Source organism: Sardina pilchardus, chromosome 12, assembly GCF_963854185.1.
Source record: "Sardina pilchardus chromosome 12, fSarPil1.1, whole genome shotgun sequence".
NCBI lineage: Eukaryota > Metazoa > Chordata > Actinopteri > Clupeiformes > Clupeidae > Sardina > Sardina pilchardus.
Window position 1 is genome coordinate 914866 of NC_085005.1, and position 25456 is coordinate 940321.

Here is a 25456-nt window from a genome sequence, read left to right on the forward strand (position 1 = left end):
ACATTACATTATAGAGGAGGAAGGGAAAAAATACATAAAATATGTATTATGGGGGGGGGGGGGGAGGGGTGTTCTTGCGTGTGTGTGTGTGTGTGTGTGTATATGTGAGTGTGTGTGTGTGTTTGTGTGTGTGTGTGTGTGTGTGTGTGTATGTGCATGTGTGTGCGTGCGCGTGTAAAGTTGTAGTTGTTATTGATGGGGATGGGCGGGGAGGGGATATTTGTTATTGTACATTATGTGTGCATGGGTATGGGTGTGGGTGTGTGTGCGTGTGTATGTGTGTGAGGTCAGTGTATTTAGGTATTGTTAACTGTTTATTATAATTGCATACAAGCAAATCATGTCCTGTGTGGAATATTATTAATTAGATTGTATCATCTTATATTATTAAAGTAATTTGTTATTTTGTGTACTATTTTATCCGGATATAAGTTTTCCCATTTGCCCAGTTGATTCCTAATTTTAAAAGTTAGTTTCTCCATTTCCAAAATATTTTCTATTGTGTTGTGCCACTTACCATATAGTATAGGCATATAGTATTAAGCAGTCACAACAATTTTGATGTCAAACAACCCAAGATTGGCCAAGATGTGAGCTCACTTCCTGTTTGGCGGCTCTGCTGCCAATTTCGATTGGCTGTTGTGGGCGAACGGTTTAAAATATCATTCTGAAAAGCAAGTCCTTTATTGGACTCGGGCTGAAGATCATCTGGGTGAAGTTTCGTGAAGATCGGGCAAATTTTGTGACTTGTGGAAATGCTTGCGTGGTTTTGATTAAATCCAATATGGCAGCCGAATCAATTATGTTGATGTCACAAGTTGAGCTGGGTCAGCCTCAAGGACCTCCCACAGTATTACCAGACACCACTAGCAAGTTTTAATTTACAAACATATCAACAGCTACCGGCCAAAATGCCTTTTTTGCTAATTGCAGCGCCCCCTAAAGGTCAAAGGTCACCAAATAAAAAAGTGATAACTTTTGTGAGGCTTTGTCTGAGGATGACGCGTGTCAAGTTTGGTGTTGTTCAGACAATTTGGACGGAATCCCGACGGAATTACGGATCACTCCCAAAATTGTCATGTCTGACCTTTCCTGAAAATCTCATCGAAATCCATCCATTACTTTTTTTTCTTGCTAACAGACAGACAAAAATATATGTTTTTTATATGAAAACATATACCTCCTTGGCGGAGGTAATAATACGAATACGTAGAAACACAATTGGCCTTCGCTGCTTGGCCCCCAATAATACAGATGATTACATTACAGATGGCTTAAGGATATGATGGATAGGATGAATATCCTTGAGTGGCAAAGTCAGAGCCCTGACTTAAATCCTATAGAAAATATCGATTGACTTGCAGAGAGCAGCCCATCGCCGTTCCCTTCAGAATTTGACTGAATTTTAACAATTCTGCATGGAAAATTCCCCTATCTAGGTGTGCAAAGCTATAATAGAGACATATCCAAACAGATTGATGGCTGTAATGAAAGCAAAAGGAAGCTCTACAAAGTATTAAAGAGAAACTATGCAGGATTGGCGATTTCATCTCCAGTTTCGGTTTTGTTTTTCGTTTCATAAATATAAATATATAAATTGCAAGCGTGGTTCTTCTTGTTCCTTACGCGTCTCAGCCTTCCAGATGTAAACAAGGAGCAATCGCCTCCTGAACAAACTGCAAGGTTGCAATAGCGGAAAGGGACACTGGGGGCGGGAGGAAATATTACTGTTTTCGATAAAACTGGTCAGTCAAGCAAAACAGCGATTTCTAAGCGATTTTATGACTATGAAAAAGATGCATAGGGTCTCTTTAACACTAGAAGCGCCGTGCCGTTCTGACCCACTTATACCTAGAAGCGCCGCGCCCCGGTCATCTGACCGCTTTGACGTCCTACTTGAAGCGCCGTGCTGGTGTGAACTACTTAAAGCGCGGCTGAGGCGGTCAAAAGACCGCTGAGTCCTCAGACTGGGATGCTGTTACTTACACATAATGACAGCTAGATGGCGCTTCGTGCACAAATCAAATCGTTTGGTCATAAATTCAGTTTGCACTAAGCCATGTGTCATTCGTGTCAGACCGTGTTGATAGTCTGTGGTTGTTTCCTTTTGACATAGGCTACAGCACGTTTGAGTTATCTGTTCATTTATTTGTGTTGATTTGTGTTGTTTGAGGTAAAAACTCTTGAAGAGTTCTTGAACAAACCTTAAGCAAACTTGACTTTCAACTTTTTCATAGTAGGCTATTTCATTTTTTATATTTCGCTTTGAGTACATTTTGTATGCTACTTAGAAATGTTATTTATAGGCTATTTTTAGTGCACTTTTTCAATGCAGAGGTCAGCAGGACCAAAGGCATTAGGTGATAATGCAAGGTAAATCTGTGTGTCATCTTCATAACTGTGGTATGTAGTGTTAAACTCTAAATATTTGGCCTAGTGGGAGCATGTCGATGGCATGGTAGATTTCTCTGATGCATAGGTTCCAATGGAAATAAAGTAGTTTTGGTCTTCTAAGTAGGATTTTAACCATTTAAGGACATTTCCTGACATTTCAACAGTTTTTTAGTTTGTTAATCAGTATTTTATGATCAACTGTGTCAAAGGCTGCACTCAGATCTAGAAGTACCAGGACAGCTATTTTGCCTGAGTCAGTATTTAAGCAGATGCCATTTAAAACCTTAACCTGTGCAGTTTCAGTACTGTGATGATGACGAAAACCTGATTGATATTTGTGAAAAAATGAATTGATATTTATGTAGTTAGTAATCTGATTAAAAACTGTTGTATGTAGGCGGTGTGCAATTTCAAGCACTCGAGTGATGTCTTTCAAGTGACTTGTCTTCTATTGATGTTTCAAACAAAACATTATATTCAGGTACAGGTAGCTAGCAGATCGTGAGGACATGTTTGACAAAAAAATGCTAAGACACCGCGCAACAAGACCTGAATTTTTAAAGTAAGGTGACCAGGCGTCCCTGTTTAACCGTGACAGTCCAGATTTTGAGTTGTGTGTCCCGAGTCCCGACAAAAGCCATTCGGGATGCTAAAATGTCCTGTTTATACCAACCATTAATAAAGTGTTGTCTTCTTATAGGCCGATCATTAACTAAACCCATGTAGACAGATTAGCATAACGTGTTCGGCGTATGTCGTATCTGACAATTCGATAATGTGTGTGTGTGTGTGTGAGGGTGTGTCAGTCAATCATAACAATCTGCATAAGCTTTGCAGTGAATGTTACAGTGGTAAACATTGTTGCAATGCCTCCTTTTCACAGATTTTCTCTTCAGCATATGCTACAACAATGCTGAAGAGAAAATCATCATTCTCAATGGCCTACGGCTGTGAGTTCCGTTGTCAAATATTGTCATGCATTTCTGGAATGGGTGAGGATTATTTAGGAGACCGACTATGCACATTTCTATTTAAATTTAATTTTCAATTTAATTTCACTTAAAGAGCGTCAAAACATTACACATGTCTCATGGCTCTTAACAGAGTGTTAAACATTCAGAGAGAGCCCATGAGTAACAGGGGCGTGGAAAAACTCCTTGAATTGGAGATACATAGGAAGAAACCTCGGACAGATCCACGGCTCAAGGGCACCACCCATCTGCCTAGGGTCAGTTACAGTACAGTAAGGTCATTTTTAGTGTTAGAAAGTTCAAATAGTCCAGTATAGGGAACAAATTGTCCATAGGGATTAGTCATTTTCTAATGGGTCGCTAGGGTGCGTGGACCAGGAATCTGGGCAAAGGGACCACAGCAGGCCATGGTAGGGCAGTCATAGGGATGGGACTTCAGGTGTGATCAGGGTTCCCATCGGTCAGGGAATTCCTGGAATATCATGGAATTTCAGAAGAGGCATTTCCAGTCAGGGAAAGTCAGGGAATTTGGTCAATTTGCATGCAGTCAAGGAATATCAAGGGATTTTATTAACAGTAAATTATGCAATAGCCTAAACCTGCTGTGTATTCTCATTTCATGTGTGGATGCACTTTTAATGTTTTTTGTTTTGCTGGAAACATTTCCCGCTCTAAAAATGTGCAACATTCTAGAGTGCAATATCTTGGCTGGTGGCGTCACTTCAGGCAAACATGCCGGGGAAATGCCGGTTTCAAGAAAGTTGGCTGGACAACAAGGATTTTAAACACTAAAATATTGGGCATTTCTTTATATAGGAGGTCATGGAAATTCTGTTTTATGGTCAGGGAAAGTCAGGGAAAAGTCAGGGAATTTTAAGTCTGACTTAGAGTGGGAACCCTGATGAGGGCCAGGCACAAGGATGGCTGATGACTGAAATGGTTTACCTCACAGTTGAGGTATAGGAGAAAAAGAAAGATATGTATTAGGCATAGTGCAGTCCCTAATCTCTGAGTGAAAGTGCAGAGAACTTGTAGTCTGGTTATCACCATACCATAGTTTTTTAGTCTGGGGAGTTGTGATCAAAGGGCATAGTTCAAATGACTCTGTATGCATTTGGATAGTCCTTCAACATATCAGACCAACGATCCGGCAGCGCCTTTTGGATAAAGCTAGTTTGTGATTGGTTCCAGCAAATGTGGGCAGGAAGCAGGAGAGATAAATGTGCAGGTTTCCAGCCTGAGATGTAGGGCAAAATCCGATCGCCAGCAGATTGGGCTGGGTTTACCCAGTCTAGTTGAGGATACTAGTCTGAGCTGTGGTGAGAGATAGAGTTTGTCGATTTTTTGGAAAGTCATAATGGTTAATCATTGTGTTTGAGCTGGTTTCACTAATTTCACCCTGTCAAGACATCAGGTCAACCATTTTCCAAAGAAGAAAAGCAAGGGTTTTCGTGCTTGGGTGTGTTTTGTGCAGGCAACCTAAATAGAGGGGTCTTCACCGCCTTATCTGTCACAAAACATTTACAGACATTAGTATTCTGAGTATTGACCGTATTCAGGGAGCGTGAATGAGTGTAGGGGTGGAGGAGATCTGTGAGGTATTGTGATGAGAGTACATAGGGAGATTTGTAGGTGAGTAGGAGGATCTTGTAGGTGATTTGTGACTTGACGGGCAACCAATGGCGCTGTTGGAGAATGGGAGTGAAATGCTGCCATGGCTTTTGTGGGTTAGAACCCTGGCAGCTGAGTTCTGGACATACTGGAGTCTGCTAAGGGCCTTGGTGAGCAGTCCAAACAGGACACCATTGCAGTAGTCCAGGTCGGAGGTGATGAAGGCATGGATGAGTGTCTCAGTTACTGAAAGCGTGAGTGAGGACCGGAGTCGTGAGTCGTTGGTGGCATTGTTAATTTGAGACCGGAAGGACAGAGTGGAGTCCAGGATAACAGCCAGGTGGTGCACCTCAGTAAATGGGGAAATAGAGTAGCCATTCACGACCAGGGCCAGGTCTCCAATTTTCCTGAGCAGTGGTGCAGGGGCCACTACCATGAGCTCTGTCTTGTTGCTGTTGAGTTTGAGTAGGTTTGTGGTCATCCATGATTTGAGTTCCTGCAGGCAGTTGACAAGTTGTGTGGGTGGGAGATGGGAGGAGGGGTTGGTGCTGATACAAAGTTGAGTGTCATATTATATGCATATTATTTCCATGCAGTTTGGCCTTTCGTTTAGCTTACATGAAAACAGAGGTTTTTCTCACGAATTCACACAACTATTTCTGAACACTTACAGATGGTACGGGTTGAGAATGCTCCTTTCTTTGCCGCACATCGGGAATCCCGAAGGTTCGGGACTTTGTAATTAAAACTGCAACCGCAAGGGGGCAACATAAGACCGCCCTAATAACATGAAGGTTCGGCTCATACCGGAAAACACGGAAAAATTCGAAGACAGCGCGCTGGTGACGAGCGGAGAAAAGAGACATGCTCGGCATGTCAGATTGCAGTTGCAGAGTTTTCAAATGTTTTACAGCCTACCCCACAGCTCACTCACGCGACGTAGCCTATAACTCAGTCAGTCCAGCAGAGATGCCAGAGCAACATTTTGGTCAATGGAAAGGGAGAGAAATGCGCCGCATATCCGTCTCATTTAGTCCGTCTCATTTAATCATTAAAATGAAGGTGATGACTGGCGAAATCAAATTAATCAAACAACGTTTCAATACACCATTGTTGAAATTAATGAAAATGGTTTTAGAAAATCGCCTATAGGCCTATCAGAAGGAAATAGCCTTCAATTCAACCTGAAGGACTCGATAGGCAACCTTGGATTAATTCATTACGGTTACAAGATGACATTTCCGTGTCCGAATCTTCCGTGAATCTTGTCAAGGCGAAGACGAAAGAGATGGAGAAGATGGACATTTAGGCTACATTTATATGCTATATGAATACTTAGAAATGTATAGGCTATTTTAAAACGGAGGCATGTTCATTTTAACCGGCGACGCTGGGTACATGTAGCCTACCCAGCACTTGTTAACACAGATTTTGTCCCCACCACTTTTGATAACTGAAAATAAAATGTATTTAACAGAAATCTCTTTAACACTAGAAGCGCCGCGCCGTTCTGACCCACTTATACCTAGAAGCGCCGCGCCCCGGTCATTTGACCGCTTTGACGACCTACTAGAAGCGCCGTGCTGTTGTGAACTACTTAAAGCGCGGCGAGGCGGTCAAAAGACCGCTGAGTCCTTAGACTGGGAGGCTGTTACTTACACAAAATGATCGCTAGATGGCGCTTCGTGCACGAATCTAATCGTTTGGTCATAAATTCAGTTTGCACTATATCATTCGTGTCAGACCGTGTTGTTGATAGTCTGTGGTTGTTTCATTATGACGTACAGCACGTTCGAGTTATCTGTTCATTTAGTTGTGTTGATTTGTGTTGTTTGAGGTAAAAACTCTGGAAGAGTTCTTGAACAAACCTTAAGCAAACTTGACTTTCAACTAAAATGCTCTAAAAGTGAATGGGTAAAAGTAAATTCACTCCCCAAATTCACTTCTATTCATTTAATAGGTAGCCTATCTGTTTGCGCCGCCGAAAATGAACAGTCTGCCGACAATGAACAGTCTGGTTTCAATTACACAGTAGCCAGGATTTCAGGCCGCATTTTACAGGCTACTGTGGCTACTTTCTAAAACATTTTTATTCATTTAGGGAGAAGCATCTTATAGGGTCTAGCTACATCGGAGGGAGGGAGATAGAGAGCTATGCTGAGCAGAAAGATATTCTCCGTTTTGTGAATGTGTATGATATGTTTGCGACGTCTGCTGAAAAAAGGCTATGGGCTTATATTGTTTCTACAATTTAAGCTAACGTCTACGTGAATTCGAGATACAGCATTGAGATACACATTGTCACTATGTTTCAAAATAGATCTGTAGCCCACTGGTTAGAGCTTCGGCCTCACATCCGAAGGATTGCTGGTTCGATTCCCGGCTTGTTCATGGCAGAAGTTATTTTAAGCAAAGCATCAATAAATATAGGCTATGTTCTGTTTTTTCTATTCACATAACTACACGCACGCTGGCGAATTCGAACATTCTGAAACGCGCATATGCGATGAAACATGATTGCGCATTCTTCCACGAGTTGCCTAAATAGCTATGCAGCCTAGCCTATGCACAGAGAGAGGCGGTGGGGGTGGGGAGGCAGTTAATTGTCCTCGATGCGCGGTGATGTCTGTAGTAGGCTAGCCTAGACGAGTGTATGGGGGAGGGGGAATGATCGGTCTCAAATAGGCTATGGTGCAATGGATAGTGTGTTATGTATAGACCCCGAAGCCATTTGCTTTGAGAATAACGGCTGGCTGATGAAGTAGTTGGCTGGCTAGCTGGCCCAGCCAAAACCTAAATGAGGCTGCAGCCGCCAACGTTTTCATGACTGATCATGGCTTTAGTTGCCACTTCATGTCTACAGATGTCTATATTGTAGGCTACTAGATCTCAACACACAATGTTATTGTATTGTTTTGGACAACGTTCTGCACGTTTCACTTCAATGTAGACTGCATGCGTTGTGAACAGGAAAGGAAACGGTGGAAGTCGCATCACGGACTTCTGTTTTGTTCTGTAATACCTCTATAATATCCTCTAGCCGCTATAGTATTTCTATAGCAATCTTGTAGGACTTCTGTAGTATGTCCCAATTTACTATAGTATTCCTATAAGATTCCTATAAGATTCCTACAATATTTAGTCCCAAAATACTATAAGATTCCTATAGTACTTTTTCGTAGCCTAATAACCTATCGCGTTCAATGTTGTAAATCCGTCTGTTCCAGAATATTTGGTTCATATCATCAATCTTTGGTTTTGGTGTTTGTGCAACCTGGCCCTGGAGATTTAACAAAAGTCTGACTAGCCCTACGTAGGAATTAGGAAAGTATAAGGCGAGATCAAGATTAGGCTACGTTGCTTGCTTCTTTCCCCCATGTCAACTCACTGTGAGTTCTGTATATCGTAGCAACGAGCACAATACTGATGTGGTGTGTCCAGTGGGAAAATCTCATGTAGCCTAATTTCTAGGCTCGTTTATTTTTCGCGTGTCTCTGATATAATTATTTTTAGATGCAAAAAGTCTAACTGGCTAAGTCAAAGTTTGTCAGATGGCGGCTCAATTTGGCTAGTATTGTGATTCATCCGTTTATTTCAGATAGTTTGTTATGAAAAACCATTAACAAAAAATAATTGTTCGTCGGCGTTGAAAAACAGTCTTCGAATTCAGTCTATACAAGCTACATTTTTGCGCTCGCGCCAGGTTGCGAACCCAGGTCTCCTGCGTAATAGTCGAGAGATTTAACGTTGCGCCACTGAATGAATGCACTTTTCCTATTTGGAAATGTATTTCTTTGTCCAGCAAATAGGCTATGTAAGAAAATGCTTATTAGTCTGAGCTTTAAAAGATAGCCTACAAATAGAAGATAAGATACAACTATGAATGTACGTAGGCATAAGCGCCCTACGTACATAAATAGGCTTCGACGAATTTCAGCTGAAAATATTTTTTACACACGTAGGCCTGCCTAATAGAACAACGTCGCAGAACAACGTTTTCCAAACAAACTCGCATTTTACCACTGTAAATCGCCTCCATAGACTATGCCATGTAAATGAAAAATAGTTATTAAAATAAATCACATATATAATACATATTGCACATATATAAACTATATGTTTTATGGTAAAATATTATTCTCATGCCCGACTGACAGGAAACCCTTGCGACATCTGCTGTGAGAAAAGAGAATAGCAGCCTGGACAAACATGGCCGAACGCGAGACAACATAGTGTTGTCACATAAGTGAGCGCAAAATAGCTCTAAACTAGCTTGTACCGGTGTGCTTTTGGTCATGTAAAAATTCTGGGTGACAAAACACGCATATTTAGGAAAAGTCGTGAACGTAGGGTCCTGGAATTGAATCGAGTGAAAAGATTTATTTTTTTTTGTAATCACTGCGGTCAAATGACCGCAGCCCGGCCGTTCTAGGTATATCTAGGTCAAACCTACACGGCGCTTCTAGTAATACGCGTCAGCGGTCAAATGACCGGTGCTTGGCGCTTCTAGTGTTAATACATGCCTATGCTTGTCACTTTACTTATAACCGTAGGCTATGCATGGAGAAGATCGCGCATTTTGTAACATTGTAACAATGGATGGTCAGATATGCGATAGGGCAGTGAGGGTGATTCATTGTAACCATCGACTAGTAGGCCTAGCTCCGCGAAATAAGTTTCTTGGTATGCATGTTCATGTTGATTCAGAGATAGGCATAGACTACCGTAGGCTACTGTGCGTCAAGCTATGAGCATTTTATCATGTGGTGAATTAATGACTAACGTCAGTTTAACATGTCAGAACTTTTGATCGGCGTTTCAAGTGCATGCCGCGGCGTGGATAAATAAACTCGACTGACTGAATCCCTTATATTTGTTGGCAAGTGTTAAAGTGTAGGCTAAGCGACAAGTTAAAAGACTCGAGCTGTGGCGCGACTGGTTGAGGCATCTGTACCGCACGCTGGCGACCGGAGTTCAAACCCCACTCCACAAACTTTTCCGGACCCCATTAAGACAAAAAGGCATTCTTTTATTAAAAAAATGAAAGATTTTCTCAGTTTTACGATTTTTTTTATCTTTGCGATGTCTGCTGAAAAGAAAAGTTAATATGTGAATTCGTGGTTCAGCGCACACACACACACATTTTTCCATTTACATAATTGTCGAGAGAGAGGGGGGAGGGAGTAGAGGTTAGATTCTCTGCCCGAGCCCGAGCCCGAGCCCGACCCGACCCGCGGGCCGGGTCGGGCCGATATTTACCGCCACTATCCTCGGGCCGGGCCGGATCGGGCCTTTGATCAAGCATTTGTGTTTTTTAAAAAAATATATAATTTCTTTATTAGCCTAACTGGGTGGGGAGACTATGCCATTATCCGAAATATTAAATATATTTTTTAGCAAAGTAGGCTTAAGTAACAAAATGTGTACAAAGTTGCAAGTTACAAAATGCAACACGTGTCATGCGCACGGTCTCCTCCACTGGCACGCATCACACTCAAGTGATTGAACCTGCTCAGTGTTAAGACTGTTTCATTAATAATCCAACGTTACCTTGTTCATTTTGAATGTGTTCATTTTTTTTGTATTGGAGTGTAATCAGCCCAATGTTGCATTGAATTCCTAGATCATTGCTAAAAATATATATTTTTTTAGCTGCATGAAGCAGCGTTTTTGCACAAGCCTAAGTTTTTATAATAGGCTAGGCTTTACAATTATTTATTTTATTTAAAAACATTCTATATTCTAAAACCTTGTTGAATTATGAGCAGTAGCCTAGGTCTACTCTACACCATCCTAAGTTAATTATTGTTCATTTTCTGTGTTCATCATTGTCTACGGTTTTTTTTCATGTTTCTTCATTCGGATCCATTTGTGATCCATTTCAGAATAAACAAACAACGAAGTTAACATGCTTAGTCCTTGTTTATTATTCATTAAGATAGGCCTAATTCAGATTTATGTAGTTCAAACAGCTCGTAATTGTAGTTGAGAACGTCAGTTATAAGGCTCACGCATTTAAAAAAGTGTTGGGTTTAAATCGGGCTCGGGCTCATAATTACAGTTAATATGTCGGGCCGGGCCGGGCTGTTTATCATTAACGAAAAATAATTTCGCCAGCCAATAATTTTCTGAGCCAAATTGAGCCGCCATCTGACAAACTTTGGCTAAGCCAGTTAGACTTTTTGCATCTAAAAATAATTATATCATAGAGACACATGCGAAAAATAAACGATAGCCTAGAAACTAGGCCTGCATGAGATTTTCCCACTGGATGCACCACATCAGTATTGTGCTCGTTGCTACGATACACAGGACTCACAGTGAGTTGACGACCAATTAAAATGACATGGGGGAAAGAAGCAAACAAGGTAGCCTAATTTTGATCTCACCTTACATACTTTCCTAATTCCTACGTAGGGCTACTCAGACTTTTGTTAAATCTTCCCCGGTTGCACAAACACCAAAACCAAAGATTGATGATATGAACCAAATATTCTGGAACAGACGGATTTACAGCATTGAACTATTACGGCGACTTCCACCGTTTCCTTTCCAGAGATTGCTGCGCTGTTCACAACGCATGCAGTCTACATTGAAGTGAAACGTGCAGAACTTTGTCCAAAACAATACAATAACATTGTGTGTTGAGATCTAGTCAAATATAGACATCTGTAGACATGAATTGGCAACTAAAGCCATTATCAGTCATGAAAACTTTGGCGGCTGCAGCAGCGTTTAGGTTTTGGCTGAGCCAGCTAGCCAGCCAACAACTTCATCAGCCAGCCGTTATTCTCAAAGCAAATGGCTTCGGGGTCTATACATGACACACTATCCATTGCAAACATAGCCTATTTGAAACCGATCATTCCCCCTCCCCCATACACTCGTCTAGGCTACTTAGGCTACAGACATCACTGCGGAGGACAATTAACTGCCTCCCCACCCCCACCCCCTCTCTATGTCCCCTGCATAGGCTGTAGGCTGGCTGTTTAGGCAACTCGTGGAAGAATGCGCAATCATGTTTCATCGCATATGCGCGTTTCAGAATGTTCGAATTCGCCAGCGTGTGTGTAGTTGTGTGAATAGAAAAGAATAGACTAGAATAATCTTTATTGATGCCTTGCTCAAAAGAACTTCAGCCATGAACAAGTCGGGGATCAAACCAGCAACCCTTGGGTTTTGAGGCCTATGCTCTAACCAGTGGGCTACAGCTCTGCTCTACTGATATGTTAAAATGTGTGTCTCAATCCTGAATCTCAAATTCACATAGAAGTTAGCTTAAATTGTAGAAACAATAGGCCTATAGCTTTTTTTCAGCAGACATCGCAAACATAACCTACACATTCGCAAAACGGAGAACACCTTTCACTCATCATTTTTAATTAGGCTACTTCTCGCGCCTATGCCTGCTCAGCATAGCTCTCTCTATCTCCCTCCCTCCGAGGTAGCTAGACCCTATAAGATGCTTCTCCCTAAATGAATGAAAATTGTTTTAGAAAGTAGCCACGGTAGCCTGTAAAATGCGGCATGAAATCCTGGCTACTGTGTAATTGAAACCAGACTGTTAGGCTCTTTGTTCCAGGTCCGATCATTTTTGAAAAATGAAATACTATGAAAAAGTTGAAAGTCAACTTTGCATAAGGTTTGTTCAAGTACTCTTCCAGAGTTTTTACCTCAAACAACACAAATCAACACAAATAAATGTACAGATGACTCAAACGTGCTGTATGTCATAATGAAACAACCACAGACTATCAACAACATGGTCTGACACGAATGACACATGGCTTAGTGCAAACTGAATTTATGACCAAACTATTTGATTTGTGCACGAAGCGCCATCTAGCTATCATTTTGTGTAAGTAACAGCCTCCCATTCTAAGGACTCAGCTGTCTTTTGACCGCCTCGTCGCGCTTTAAGTAGTTCACACCAGCACGGCGCTTCTAGTAGGTGGTCAAAGCGGTCAAATGACCGGGGCACAGCGCTTCTAGGTATAAGTGGGTCAAAACGGCACGGCGCTTCTAGTGTTAAAGAGGAACTATGCAGGATTGGCGATTTCATCTCTGGTTTCGGTTTCGTTTTTCGTTTTCGCTCGTTTTATGCTTGCATATTTTTCTGCAGAGTTTCCCTGACAGCTTTAGCATGTATATTTATACATATATAGGCTACATATAAATATATGTATTGCAAGCGTGGTTATTCTTGTTCCTTACGCGTCTCAGACTTCCAGATGTAAACAGGAGACGATTGTCTCCTGCAGAAACTGCAATGTTGCAATAGGGACACTGGGGGCGGGAGGAAATATTACTGTTTTCGATGAAACTGGTCAGTCAAGCAAAACAACGATTTCTGAGCGATTTTATGACTATGAAAAAGTTGCATAGGGTCTCTTTAATGAACAGTTACATCCAGTCATAGTTGAAACATCATTGGCCGCATTTCCCAGAATCGTTAAGAAGCTCTTACTGTGCGTTCACACCGCCGGCGACTTGAGCTTCCAAAGATTCCGGAAGTCATTCATTTTCAATGAAAGCTGGCTTCTCTCAGCTGCCAGCAGCGACCAATCCGTCGGCGTCACGTTTTGGGCGTCTTGAGCGACTAGAGAAAGTCGAAAGTGGTTTAACTTTATGGTAATGAGCTATGACGCGGTTCAGCGACCAAACGACCAGCAACGAACATAGAATGCTACTACGTCAGAGCGGCCAAAGCATCCAAGCTTCCCACGGCGTCCTTTACAGGGCGTCCAGAGCGATTTTGGAAGCTCAAGTCGCTCTTGGTCTGAACGCACAGTTACAGTAGGTGTTGGATTCAATTGGCCGGCTTCACGTGAGATCCTCACGAGACCTCTCGTGTGAATCACGCTTATTTTATTGATTTTTCCCTAGTGAAGCTGCAATGACCCAAACAACCACCAGGTAGCACTTGTGAGCAGGGTTAGGAATGTCGGTTTTACGAATCTCGATGGGATCATGTTAACTGAGGATAGATAGATAGATACTGTAGATACTTTATTGAAAATTCAAGGATAAACCATAGATAAACAAATAGCACATCATCACTAGCAGGCAGTTTTATTTAATTTACTGCAGATGTGACTCTGATTCGACAAATAGTCAATCATAAAACCACAAGCCTACTTCTGCGCGATACAGAAGTCTGCGCGAACATAATATTAGGCTTTATATATTGACGTGTCCATAATGCAATTTACAAAAACGAACCTTATTTCTGCGATCAGTTGAAGACCAGTTATTGCTCCACAGCCCTAAGTTCGTGTTGATTTGGGAGAGTGCAGCCTGCAGCTCTTACTGATTTTGGGAAAGATAGCTCCCTTCGGTAGACTACGGAAGCGAAAGCACAGTGGTTCACCTGTTTCGCGTCAGTACATTGCGTGGGCGGCCAAGGTTCGCATCTCGCCCTTCCATGTCACTTTTGAGTAAAAGGAGGCATGCCACACATAATAATGGATTAGACCCTAAATATATTTAATTACTTTACATCGAGTGGCCAGGAACACGACATCAGTTTAAATAATAGCTCCACGGCATTACAAGGTTATTCCACATTTCACTGTAATCAGAAACAAAATCATGATGATTGCATAGCCTACGGTATTAGAACCTGCAATGATTCGATAACAAGTCACCTGCTTTAGCCACTGCACTAAGGACTGGTATGCATGAAATGTGGGTTTGTACATTCCATAATAGAAGCTCACCAAAACTCAAGCCAACACGCAAATTAACGCAAGGTAACACAAGTAGCAAGAATGAGCCCAACAGGGGAGTCAGTCTTTTAATTTATAGGCCTATTAGCCTGCAGTAAAGCGCAATCAATGAGTCACGAGAAAAACATCAACATAGTGATTTTTGGTTGGGCGCTTGTGATTTTTGGTTAGGCGCTCCTTACACTGACGACATCACCAACCGCAACTCCCAAGGTAGCCTACGTTGTTTGCAATTGAGAGTTTGAGAGGTTGAACTACTTTTTCTAGAAACACCAAATCCAGGGAACTTTCAAGGTTGCGATGCAAATTAGCATACAAGGTTATCTAGAAACGCAGCCCAGAACAGTGAATGCTGAATGCTTAGACAGTGCTGTGCAGAGAATTAGACAAATAGGCTACATAAATTGGCTTTAGTATTCCTCATTGGCGTTTTCTCTCACTGTTTGATGATGACAATTAACGTTACGTTTCTACTACATTGCACTACACCGTGCAAGAACACTTCAAGTGAGACGCGAACCTCGAATCCTCATGTGAAAGAGTGCAACGCTACCCATTGAGCTACTCAATTGCAGACACGAAAAGGTGCAGTTTCTTTGCCAGATGCTTTGATTGAATCTGTATGAAAGCACGTAGCCTACATTCGTAAAGAGCAGAAACAATTTAATTTAATTTAGGCATACAATGAGACGTTACATTTAGTTTACATGCAGTGGTGGTTTTGATTGTCGGTGGCGTTATTGTATCCCTAAAGGCTGGCTTACATTGCACGATTTTGGTCTATTTTAACAGTCGGCGACTAAATTTCCAAAATCGGGCGGAAATCTTGGCAGTTGTACTAGAATCTCGGCGCGCTCCCGTCATCTAAATCGTTTAGTGTAAGGTGCCAATCTTAGCGGTTTTAAGTCCGTCGGAGTCAGTCTTTTTCTAGTTTTGCCGTTACGACAATATCAAACATGTTTGATATTATCGGAAGTCTTTTCAGTCGTGGCTCATGCAAATAGTGACGTGAACATTAAAGACCAATCGTGACCTAGCTCCAACACGAAACAGGAAAGGGCAAAATAGGCAACAGCTGTAGCTTATATGATTTTTTGTTATTTCATTTCAAATTATTAGTCTAATTATTCTACGTGACAGAACAGCGCTATATCTGTTAGGGATGTCACACATGAAATAATGCTGCTGAAACGCGAAAAAATGACTTTGATTTGAGTAGGCTATCACGTGAGTTCCTGTTGATGATGACGTGTAGCCTAGTGCGCGATGGAAATAATTTGAAGGAATCTAGCAGCAGTCTTATAAATAGTGACCCACAGTCTTTGCAAAATCCTAATCTGAGACTGGCCTGTGACTAGTCTGTGACTAAAAACTCAATGAATTGTCTTTAGATGTGAGAGGGTCTGAGACTGTAGTCTTTCAAAAATCTTTTCCAAATCTGGCAATGTAAGGTAGGCTTTAGTTGCAATGCGATTATTCCCTCGCATGACAGCTGTAACCGCACGTAGGCCTACATTTCACTACATCGCGACGTGAAATGCCACTAAAAGTGGTTTGTAAATATGTCTTAGTGAGTTAGGAGTCTTCTCAAATTATTTTAAGCTGTCATAGGCTATGCCTTGTGAATTACTTTTAGTGAAAGAAATTAGGAGTCCTAAAACGCTAAAGTGCTACCGCGGACTGTACTGCCACCTCGTGGCGGTAAGTTGTAATACAGTTGTAATACATTTCACGCAGGGCGTGGATCATGCAAAGCGTGAGAGAAACGGCCATCACATTTCAATACCTACTGTAAGTGCTAAGAACTTCTTAGGAGCGCTCTAAGAACGTTCTAAGAATGCTCCCAAGAAGTTCTTAGCACTTAAGAGCTCTTTAACGAATCTGTGAAACGCGGCCAATGTGAGTATTCAAATGCTTCCACTATTTGGACTCAACAAGTGGTTACCCATTAAACTTAAGCTGTTTTGTTTTTTTTTTCTTTTGCACAGATCTGCAGAGCTGCCTCATCTGTGTTGCTTGTCGAGCACCCCGTCCACAACAGGCCCCTGTTGTTACAGAGTCCTTCATCACAAAGCAAGACCCAACAGGTAGCCCACTTGAAAGTTTACTCTGATGTCTTACACCTGTCAGAAATTAACTAATCTTCAGCAAAAGCCTAGGATAGGGGATTAGATGCCTTCTTTTCCACTGGTGAACTACGAGTGATTGCATTAAAGGAATTATCCGGAGTAAAATGCACTTTAGATCAATTTAGGGATGATTGGGAGTACATACGTTGAGTTGACATCACATCATGTCATTCGGATGTGTTTTGAGAGAGTTCAATTTTACCGTTTTTAGCCAAAAACTTGTTAGCCTGGAAGTGACCGGGGCATGTCCTTTCGTCGCTACAAAACGCTATTTTTATACCTCTTCTACTGTTCCAAACAACATTACACTTACGTGGTAGTGAGTAGAGGGTCCCTAAAGCCAAACCGAAGTATCCCCAGGTCTTTATGTGGTCGGATAGAGAGTCCAGAATGAATTTAATCGAGTCCGTACCTTTCCGGAAATGTTATCAAAGTGTTGTTAAAGCGTTGCTCAGCTGCAGCAGCGACAGTTTAGTAATACTTCAACAAAACCTTGGGCCCGCACATTGTAGTTGAAGTTGAGCTTTCAGAAAAATGCAATTCTGTCACACCAGACTAAACTTTTAGTTTTAGTTTAGGTGCACCGACACATAATGTAGGTGTACCCACATTTTTTCAGTCTTCGCAGAACAGCTTTTTTTCCCATACTGTTGCATGTTTTTTTCACCAACTTCCATAGATAGTATGAGGCAGCTCCATGCTCCCAAATGCAAGCCCCAAGTTGTACAGTATGTAGTAATGTGTTTATTTAGGGCATTGCAGATGGAATGAGTAACCTATGGCTTTTGGTTTGGGTAGGCCTATGTGTGATTTTTTGGGACAATGTTTTCCACTAGCTTTCCAATAAATCCCACTACTGCTTCCATAGACACATTGATATTATCAGAGCTGCATCTTAACACATCCCAGTCCACAATGCTCAGTGCATCCTGGATCATGACCTCAGACTGCCCATGTTTTGTTTGTTTCTATGCATGAGTCATATTGCAGCCTTTGCTGAATGTGGGAAGTGGTTGAGCTTTGTATCATTTGAATAAAGTGTAGCAATGACCAAGTGTCCTCTCCCTCTGGTGCTACATGTGATAGTGAGCTAGTAAATATTTGCCATCACTTTTTTGAGTATGACTGAAATCCTCTGTCATTATTAAAGTTGCATCCAGGTTGTTACATTGGGTGCCTACTGAGAGTGCCATACAGTGCATCAGTGTTATGTAGTTGTCCACTTAGGTTGGAATATAAACAGCAGTCATAATGTCATTTATCGAGTCTAAAATGGCAGGGTAAGACAACACAAAAATACACTTAAGTGCAACCTAAATAGTGTCCAACAGGGAAAACATAGCATTAACTTGAAATTAATGAAAGCTAAAGAAAGAAAATACAATGAATTTAATTTCACTGTGTGGCAAACACTCAAACCAGAGTTTTTGAAAATCTTTGGCTGAAGTTGTTAAAAAACAAAAGGCCAAACACAAAATCTCTGTAACTTCAAATTGGTTGTGATTTATCAGACAGTGTTACACCTTGGTGAACATTCAGCTTGTGCTTTCTGCATCTAAAGGGGCCATCTTAGCCCTCAGCCTTAAACCTCATCCAAAACATGCAGCATTTAAATAGAGCAGAAATTGCATGCAATTCAAACATTACTGAGCTATACGTTTTTGGATGTGTAGAGTGGGCTAATGATAACCAATTTACACAATCTTGTGGTTGCATACCATATGTCAGATAACAGGGTACTCCACTGAAAACTGTTTTTGTTGTTGAATGATTTTACACATATACTTTTGAATATGTTTTTCATTCAATTTGTGCTTTGTTGAATAATATGTAAAAAAATATATATATATTCTGACAGTTTATGAAAGTTTAATTGATATGTTTTTATTAAACTGCAAATCACCAAAATGTGATACTGATAATATAAACTATAGTATCAACATATTTTCAGCATATTAGCAATGCTGTTACTCTGATCGCTTACATGTACTACAGGGAAAATAATCTCCATAGAGACGAGTGCTCTAAGAGCCACTGGTCGGCCAGGTTGGGAGGACCTGGTCAGGAAATGCATCTATGCCTTTTTCCAGCCCCAGGGCAAGGAGCCCTCCCATGCCAAGAAGCTCCTTCATGAGGGTAAGGACAAAATATCTTCATTATTTCTTAAATATTCACATTTCTATGGGCTTGTGGCAGGGAAAATGTTCTTGTTTATTTTTTTTTCCCCTTTTTTAGAATATATTTTTCTGATATGTGTAAATATTTACAGTGTCAAGATGAGCAAAACATGCTAAACAAAAACTGTTCAAACAAAAAAGATGAATAGGCATCAAGTTGCCAGGCAACTCAATAGACCCTGCACACTACCATCCGCCACTTCTCTTACAGTTCTCTTTGCACAGACTTCCCGCAACTGAGTGGTTCACATTGTATGCACATACGACAGTGTTGTGCTGTGACACCCATTATTGTTAAGTTCAACCATGTTTAATTTTGACCGTGGTGTAAATCATAGCTATGAGCTCAGTGGCAAGCACAACAAAAGTCTTTGGGACATTACCTCAACCATGAGCAACCTAGCAGCGAGCGTAGCGCATGTGGCGTACAATGTGGACCCATCTTAAGGCTACAGTAGCTGTAGCTCCCACTGGATTGCCACATTGCTAACAAAAATCAGTTATTGTAATGACACCAATTATCGCCCCTTTCGTTTGAAAATTCTAAAACAGCGATGTTTTTCAATACCTCAAAATAACATTTGATAAATTAACCTTACATTTTTCAGTAGCCATAGGTGTGAACAAAATCTGGTGTTGTTCTTACCGGAGCTTTTACTTCTGAAATATCCGATTTTGTTTACCACACTCAGAGTTTAGTGCTGGCCTGGTGGTTCACCTATTTTCGCCCTATTTTTCAAGTTCAAGTTCAACTTGAACTTGAGTTTATTGTCATTCACTCATAAATACACATTTATAAACATTGAAATTCATTGTGCTCAAGTGTCCATTCATTCAAGAATAAATAAAATAAAGTAAATAATAAATAGATACTATAGAAAAGGATGAAAAGAGGAGGGAAAAACAAACAAACAAACAAAACTAAGTGCCATTATATGAGGATTTCCAAGGACAGTTCAGCATCCGGATGACTTGTAGGTAGAAACTATCCTTGTATCTGCTGGTACGGGTCCTTATGCACTCGTACCTGTGTCTATGAGAGCTGTGACCAGCTTGCCATTGAGGTTGATGATAATAGGGTCTTGCTGGGTCTTGAAGGCTGAGAAGGAGTTGGGAACATAGCACAAGTGGATGTACTTAGATTTTCTGAGCTGGCAAGAAGGGCTCTTTTGACCTTACCTCGCACAATTGAGACATGACATGCCTTGGAGCCTGCCATTACATAGGGGGAGGGGCAGTGTGTTTCTATTGTGGGTAGGGGTAGCTTCAAAACCAACTCCTCTATCAGCACCATCAGACTTGCCCTGGGCTTGTCTGTCCAGCACTCCAGCGTAACAGTATCTCCTGCAGCCTGCTACCACAACGTTCTCCACCAGTCTGGCTGCCTTAGCTGCAGTTGCTGGGTTGTGCTTTTTGGCACAGGTCTTCACCTCTGGATAAAGAACTCAGAGATACTGTTTCAGCACCATGGTTTCCATGAGGTACTCTTTGCTGCAATGGTTGTACTTGACCTGCATGCAAAAGAGATCCTTCAGAAATTGGAAATAAACCTGCTCAATTGCGGGTTGCTGCATCGGGATGGTGCGATGTGCAAATGTTCAAACTTGCATCTTTTAGTAGGCTAGGCCTACTGTATTATTTGTTTGATTTGTGAGGCAGAGCAGTAGGCTGGCTGTTTAGGCAACTCGTGGAAGAATGCGCAATCATGTTTGATCGCATATGCGCGTTTCAGAATGTTCGAATTCGCCTGCATGTGTGTTGTTGTGTGAGAAAATGTGTGTGTGAATGCTGAACCACGAATTCACATAAAAGTTCAATTAAAATTTAGAAAAAATAGTTATTTGCAGCAGACATCGCAAATATACAAAATTTGCAAGACTAAGAACATCTTTCATATAATTTTTAATTACTTCTCGCGCCATGCCTGCTCAGCATAGCCTATTGCTCTCTCTCTCTCTCCCTCCCTCCAAGGTACAAGATGCTTCTCCCTCCCAAGGTATGCCTGTAAAATGCGGCATAAAATCCTGGCTACTAGGCTTGTTATTGAAACCAGATTAGGCTTCGTCTTTGTTCCAGGTCCGTGATCATTTTGGCTGCGCGCTGAAAAATGTCCAACATACTGTAGGCCTATTAAATGAATAGAAGTGAATTTGGGGAATGAATTAGAACTAGCCACCCTTTCAGTTTAGAGCTTAGATTCTCTGCCCAAACCCGAACTGGTGTTATGGATCTCGGGGTTATGGATCTCGATGGGATCCTGTTACCTGGGGATAAACAATTAGTACTTCATCACAGGCAGGCAGTTTTACCTAATTTACTGCAGATGTGACTCCGATTCTAGAAATGGTAACGTTAACGTGGAACCTACTTCTGTGCAATGAAGATGTACCCTTACTTTGTGTCCATGACAAATAAAACGATATAGGCCTAACTAAACCTTTTTTTTTGACTGTCCATAAACAAAAGGCAACATGAGCCTTTGGCAAGAAACCCCACTCTGTAGATAAGAACCTGCGCCTCTCCGATGTGAGGGATAGGGAGACTAGCACGCTACCAATATGCTACCAATCAAATGCAATCCTGGAAGGATTAGATCACTCATGGGCAATGTTGCCATCTTAATTTGGGATAGAAGCCTTTCATAGAGATACATGTTTCCCGCAAACACAACAACGCTGCATTGGATTATCTTGATGGTGTAAGAAGGGAGAGTCCAACTCTTCCAAAGACGAAATCAAGTGCTGAAAAAATTGCCTCGCTGTAGGCTATGGGTCTAAAATCGAAATTTTCGCACTCAAAGTGTACACACCGAGTCCGATGCGATTATTTTAATATTTCGCATTCTATTTCGTGCTCACGTCACGCAGCGAATTTCAGTAAGTAGGGAGAACTCGTAAAATCATCTAGATTAGTGCTGGGGAAATGAAAGTTTATACGGCCATCCTTCCCATCTATGTTGTGCTATTGTACCTGTGCAGTCGAACCACAACGTTGGTTGGGTTCATTAGTACACACACACACACACACACACACAGAGACACACACAGAGACACCTGCCTGCAGGTGTGCGTCTGTATGCACTGAGCGTACCATGAGGCTACTCATCAACGGGAGAAAATGTCCCGTGTGTATTCACACCATATTGGCCGACCATACTTTACCAACTATGCACAGTATCCCATTAGCTGCATGCCATCAGGTTATTTACAATTTTCTATATTAAGTAGGCCTGAAGATAGTCAACACGTTATCAAAATTAACTTAATGCAGAGTTACATCCATGCGCACACATTTTGTTTAAGCAGGAGAAATTACGCACGCAGGCGTGCAACAATTTTTTTACTCGGCTAGCGTTATCAGTAGGCTACACAATGTGAAGCTAAATCACAACTCAATACTCATCATGGATATTATATCGCAACAACGAAAACAGAAAGGATGGAAAGCAAAGCTAGAGTTACGCCTATTCCAGATGGACAAAACAGGTAGACAATTAGTGTGCTTGCCGGAATTGACTAGCTAAAGCCAGACGTAACTGTACGCTAGAACAAGGTAACTTAGCCTTTATAGGGCTGTGTAACGTTGTCCAAATGAGTAGGTCACTGTTAGACTTTATTGTTGTATTAAATTATTGATTGCATGTGGATGCAATGCACGAACCTAAAACCGAGAAACGGGCTAATATTATTGTCCAGTATTAATACATATTTTCCGGGGGAGAGGTTGTTTGATGGGTGACACACACACACACACACACACACACACACACACACACACCCACCCACACCCACCACCACCACCACCACCTTTAGCTCCTGCATATTGGATTGTTATGCTATTTGGGCGGACTGGTGTAGTAGGCCTAGCTTAATGTCTTGTAGGGTATGCTAGGCCTTATTTACAATGTTACAAGACAAATTGTAATGCCAACACGTTATAAAACGTCCACAGGCCATAGCATGTACATGCACGAAACCATTGCACACGCATGCATGGAGCTACAGTAGACCTACATCAAAAGTTATCTGTTATGAAGCAGATGGCATAGCCTAACATCTTACAGTGTAGAGCATCTGCTACAAGTAAAATTGAGCATCTTATGGCGATGATCAACACACAGCAAAAACTAAGTAGCCTAGTTAGTATCTTACCTTTATAAGGTCCACAGAAAGGTTTTCAAAGTTCCACATTGGGCTACGTCAGTTAACGCACCAGGCAACAAGGCAAAATTACGAGCTATGTAAAAGTATAATAGGTTATCTTATCACGAAGAACATCTATGGGTTCAGATGCCTACGCAATGGCCTATTCCAAAAACGTAAATTTCCGTGAATTGATGATATATGTTCTCCATACAAATGTGTAGCCTACAGTGCGCAACTCTGTTAACTGCTGTAGTAGGATTTATTCATTACTTTTGGTTGAGTGTGAAATTATGGGACGGTGGTAAGAAGTGGGGAAAGCTGCCTGTGAGGAGTTTGCACTCTTGAACATCTGGGAGATTTGCTGTAAAGTAGCCTAAACTCTTTGTGTTATGGCCTAGTCATCGCGGGCAGCAAGATCACCCATTCGGTCAGCCTTTTCTGCTCGTCGTCCTTAAAGGGATAGTTCGGGTTTTAAGACACGAAGTTATATGGGTTCCCTGTCAGCAACGTTGTGCATCAGCACTGACTTACCCCCCGACAGCGTCCCTAAAACCCGAACTATCCCTTTAATGGAACCCTGCGAAATCATTATTTGATTGGTCAGGAGCTCTTTTTCGCAGGCGAAATTTCGCATCAAACAAGACCGTTCCGAAAGTTTTTTTCCTCGCAACGAACTTCGTCCTCGGTGTGTACATACTAATTGGAATCCAATTCAATTCAATTTTATTTATAGAGCGCCAAAACATTACACATGTCTCAAGGCGCTTCACAGAGCGTCAAACCTTCAAAGAGAGCCCATGAGCAACAGGGGCAAGGAAAAACTCCCTAGAATACATGTGTTTAATAGCCTGCGTAATTTCGTGCGAATATTTCGTCCGAAAAATCGGACTTGGTGTGTACGGGCCTTTAGGCTACTGCATTGCACACATTTAAACGATGTAGCCAACAACGAGTTGGTAGTGGTCTAATTTTTGCATGTTTTCTATGCTTGTGGTGGCGCTCCTGGTAACATGTCCGCCTCGCATGCGTACGCTGTGATCTGCGTGGCGTTGGTTCTAATCCGGGTGATAACATTGGTGTTTTTCCCAGAACTCCTGTTTATTGTAATTTTAACCTTTCACACCTTAACCTTTCACACTTTAATGCAACCATTCAATATTATAAGTATAGGCACTAGGCCTACCGAAGCGAGCCATCTCTCTCCCCAAGTCAGTATGAGCTGCAGGCTGCACTCTCCCAAATTTACCATGTATATATTCGCGCAGACTTCTGTATTGCGCAGAAGTAGGCTTGGTTTTATGATTGACTATTTGTCGGATCAGAGTCACATCTGCAGTAAATAAGGTACAACGCCTGCTCGTGATGACGTGCTTATTGTTTATCCCCAGTTAACATGGATCCCATTGAGATCCGTAACACCGGTGTTGGGCCGAGATTTTTCATCACTCCTCTTGGTTCAGTCGGGTCAGGCTCCTAATCACAGAACGCATGCCTCCGTTTTAAAATAGCCTATTATAAACCACTTCTCTTACATTAATCATTACATGAATTAATCTAAAGGTTGCCTATCGAGTCTTTCAGGTTGAACTGAAGGCTATTTCCTTCTGATAGGCCTACTGTAGGCCTAGGCTATTTTCTAAAACCATATATTGAAACATCTTAATTTCTCCAATCATCACCTTCATTTTAATTATTAAATGAGATTAGAGACGACTATATTGACGGATATGCGGTCTTGTAACCCCTTCTCTTACATTAATCATTAAATGCTTTAGGGCAGTGTTTTTCAACCACTGTGCCGTGGCACACTAGTGTGCCGTGACACATTGCTAGGTGTGCCGTGGGAAATTATCCAATTTCATCTAAGTGGTCTAAAAAAAGAGTGAATAGAAATAATTTTCTTTGTGTTCATTTGATTCCTATTCAGGACACTTTGACAAGAATGACTTGATATCATTAATGCGGGCTACAGATTTTTATTTAATTTAATTTTCCATAAAATTTCATTTTATTTAACATTTTCGGCTGGTGGTGTGCCTCAGGATTTTTTCAATGAAAAAAGTGTGCCTTGGCTCAAAAAAGGTTGAAAAACACTGCTTTAGGGTACCTAATCTAAGTCTTGAGTCTTCGGGTTGAAACTTTCTGCCACCTGGTGGTTGTTTGGGTACATTGCCGTAGCCTCGAAAAAACTCGGCTTGACAGCCTATGGGATCTCTGCGGGATTGCCCCGACAAAACGTCCATTCTCAACTCGTACCCACTGTATGTCTCAATTGCCACACTTACCATCCGACAATTCTCT

The 25456-nt window shown here is 41.5% G+C and overlaps 1 protein-coding gene across 3 annotated transcripts in view; it reads left to right on the forward strand.

Moving 5' to 3' along the window:
• The window catches only part of ncoa1 (nuclear receptor coactivator 1), a 212631-nt gene that overhangs the window by 94986 nt on the left and 92189 nt on the right, over window positions 1-25456 (forward strand). For all 3 annotated transcript variants that reach the window (XM_062551011.1, XM_062551013.1, XM_062551012.1), the window contains 2 exons: window positions 16693-16791; window positions 18829-18969. In XM_062551011.1, the coding sequence (XP_062406995.1) occupies window positions 16693-16791; window positions 18829-18969 (240 nt within the window). The remainder of the gene's footprint in view (window positions 1-16692; window positions 16792-18828; window positions 18970-25456) is intronic.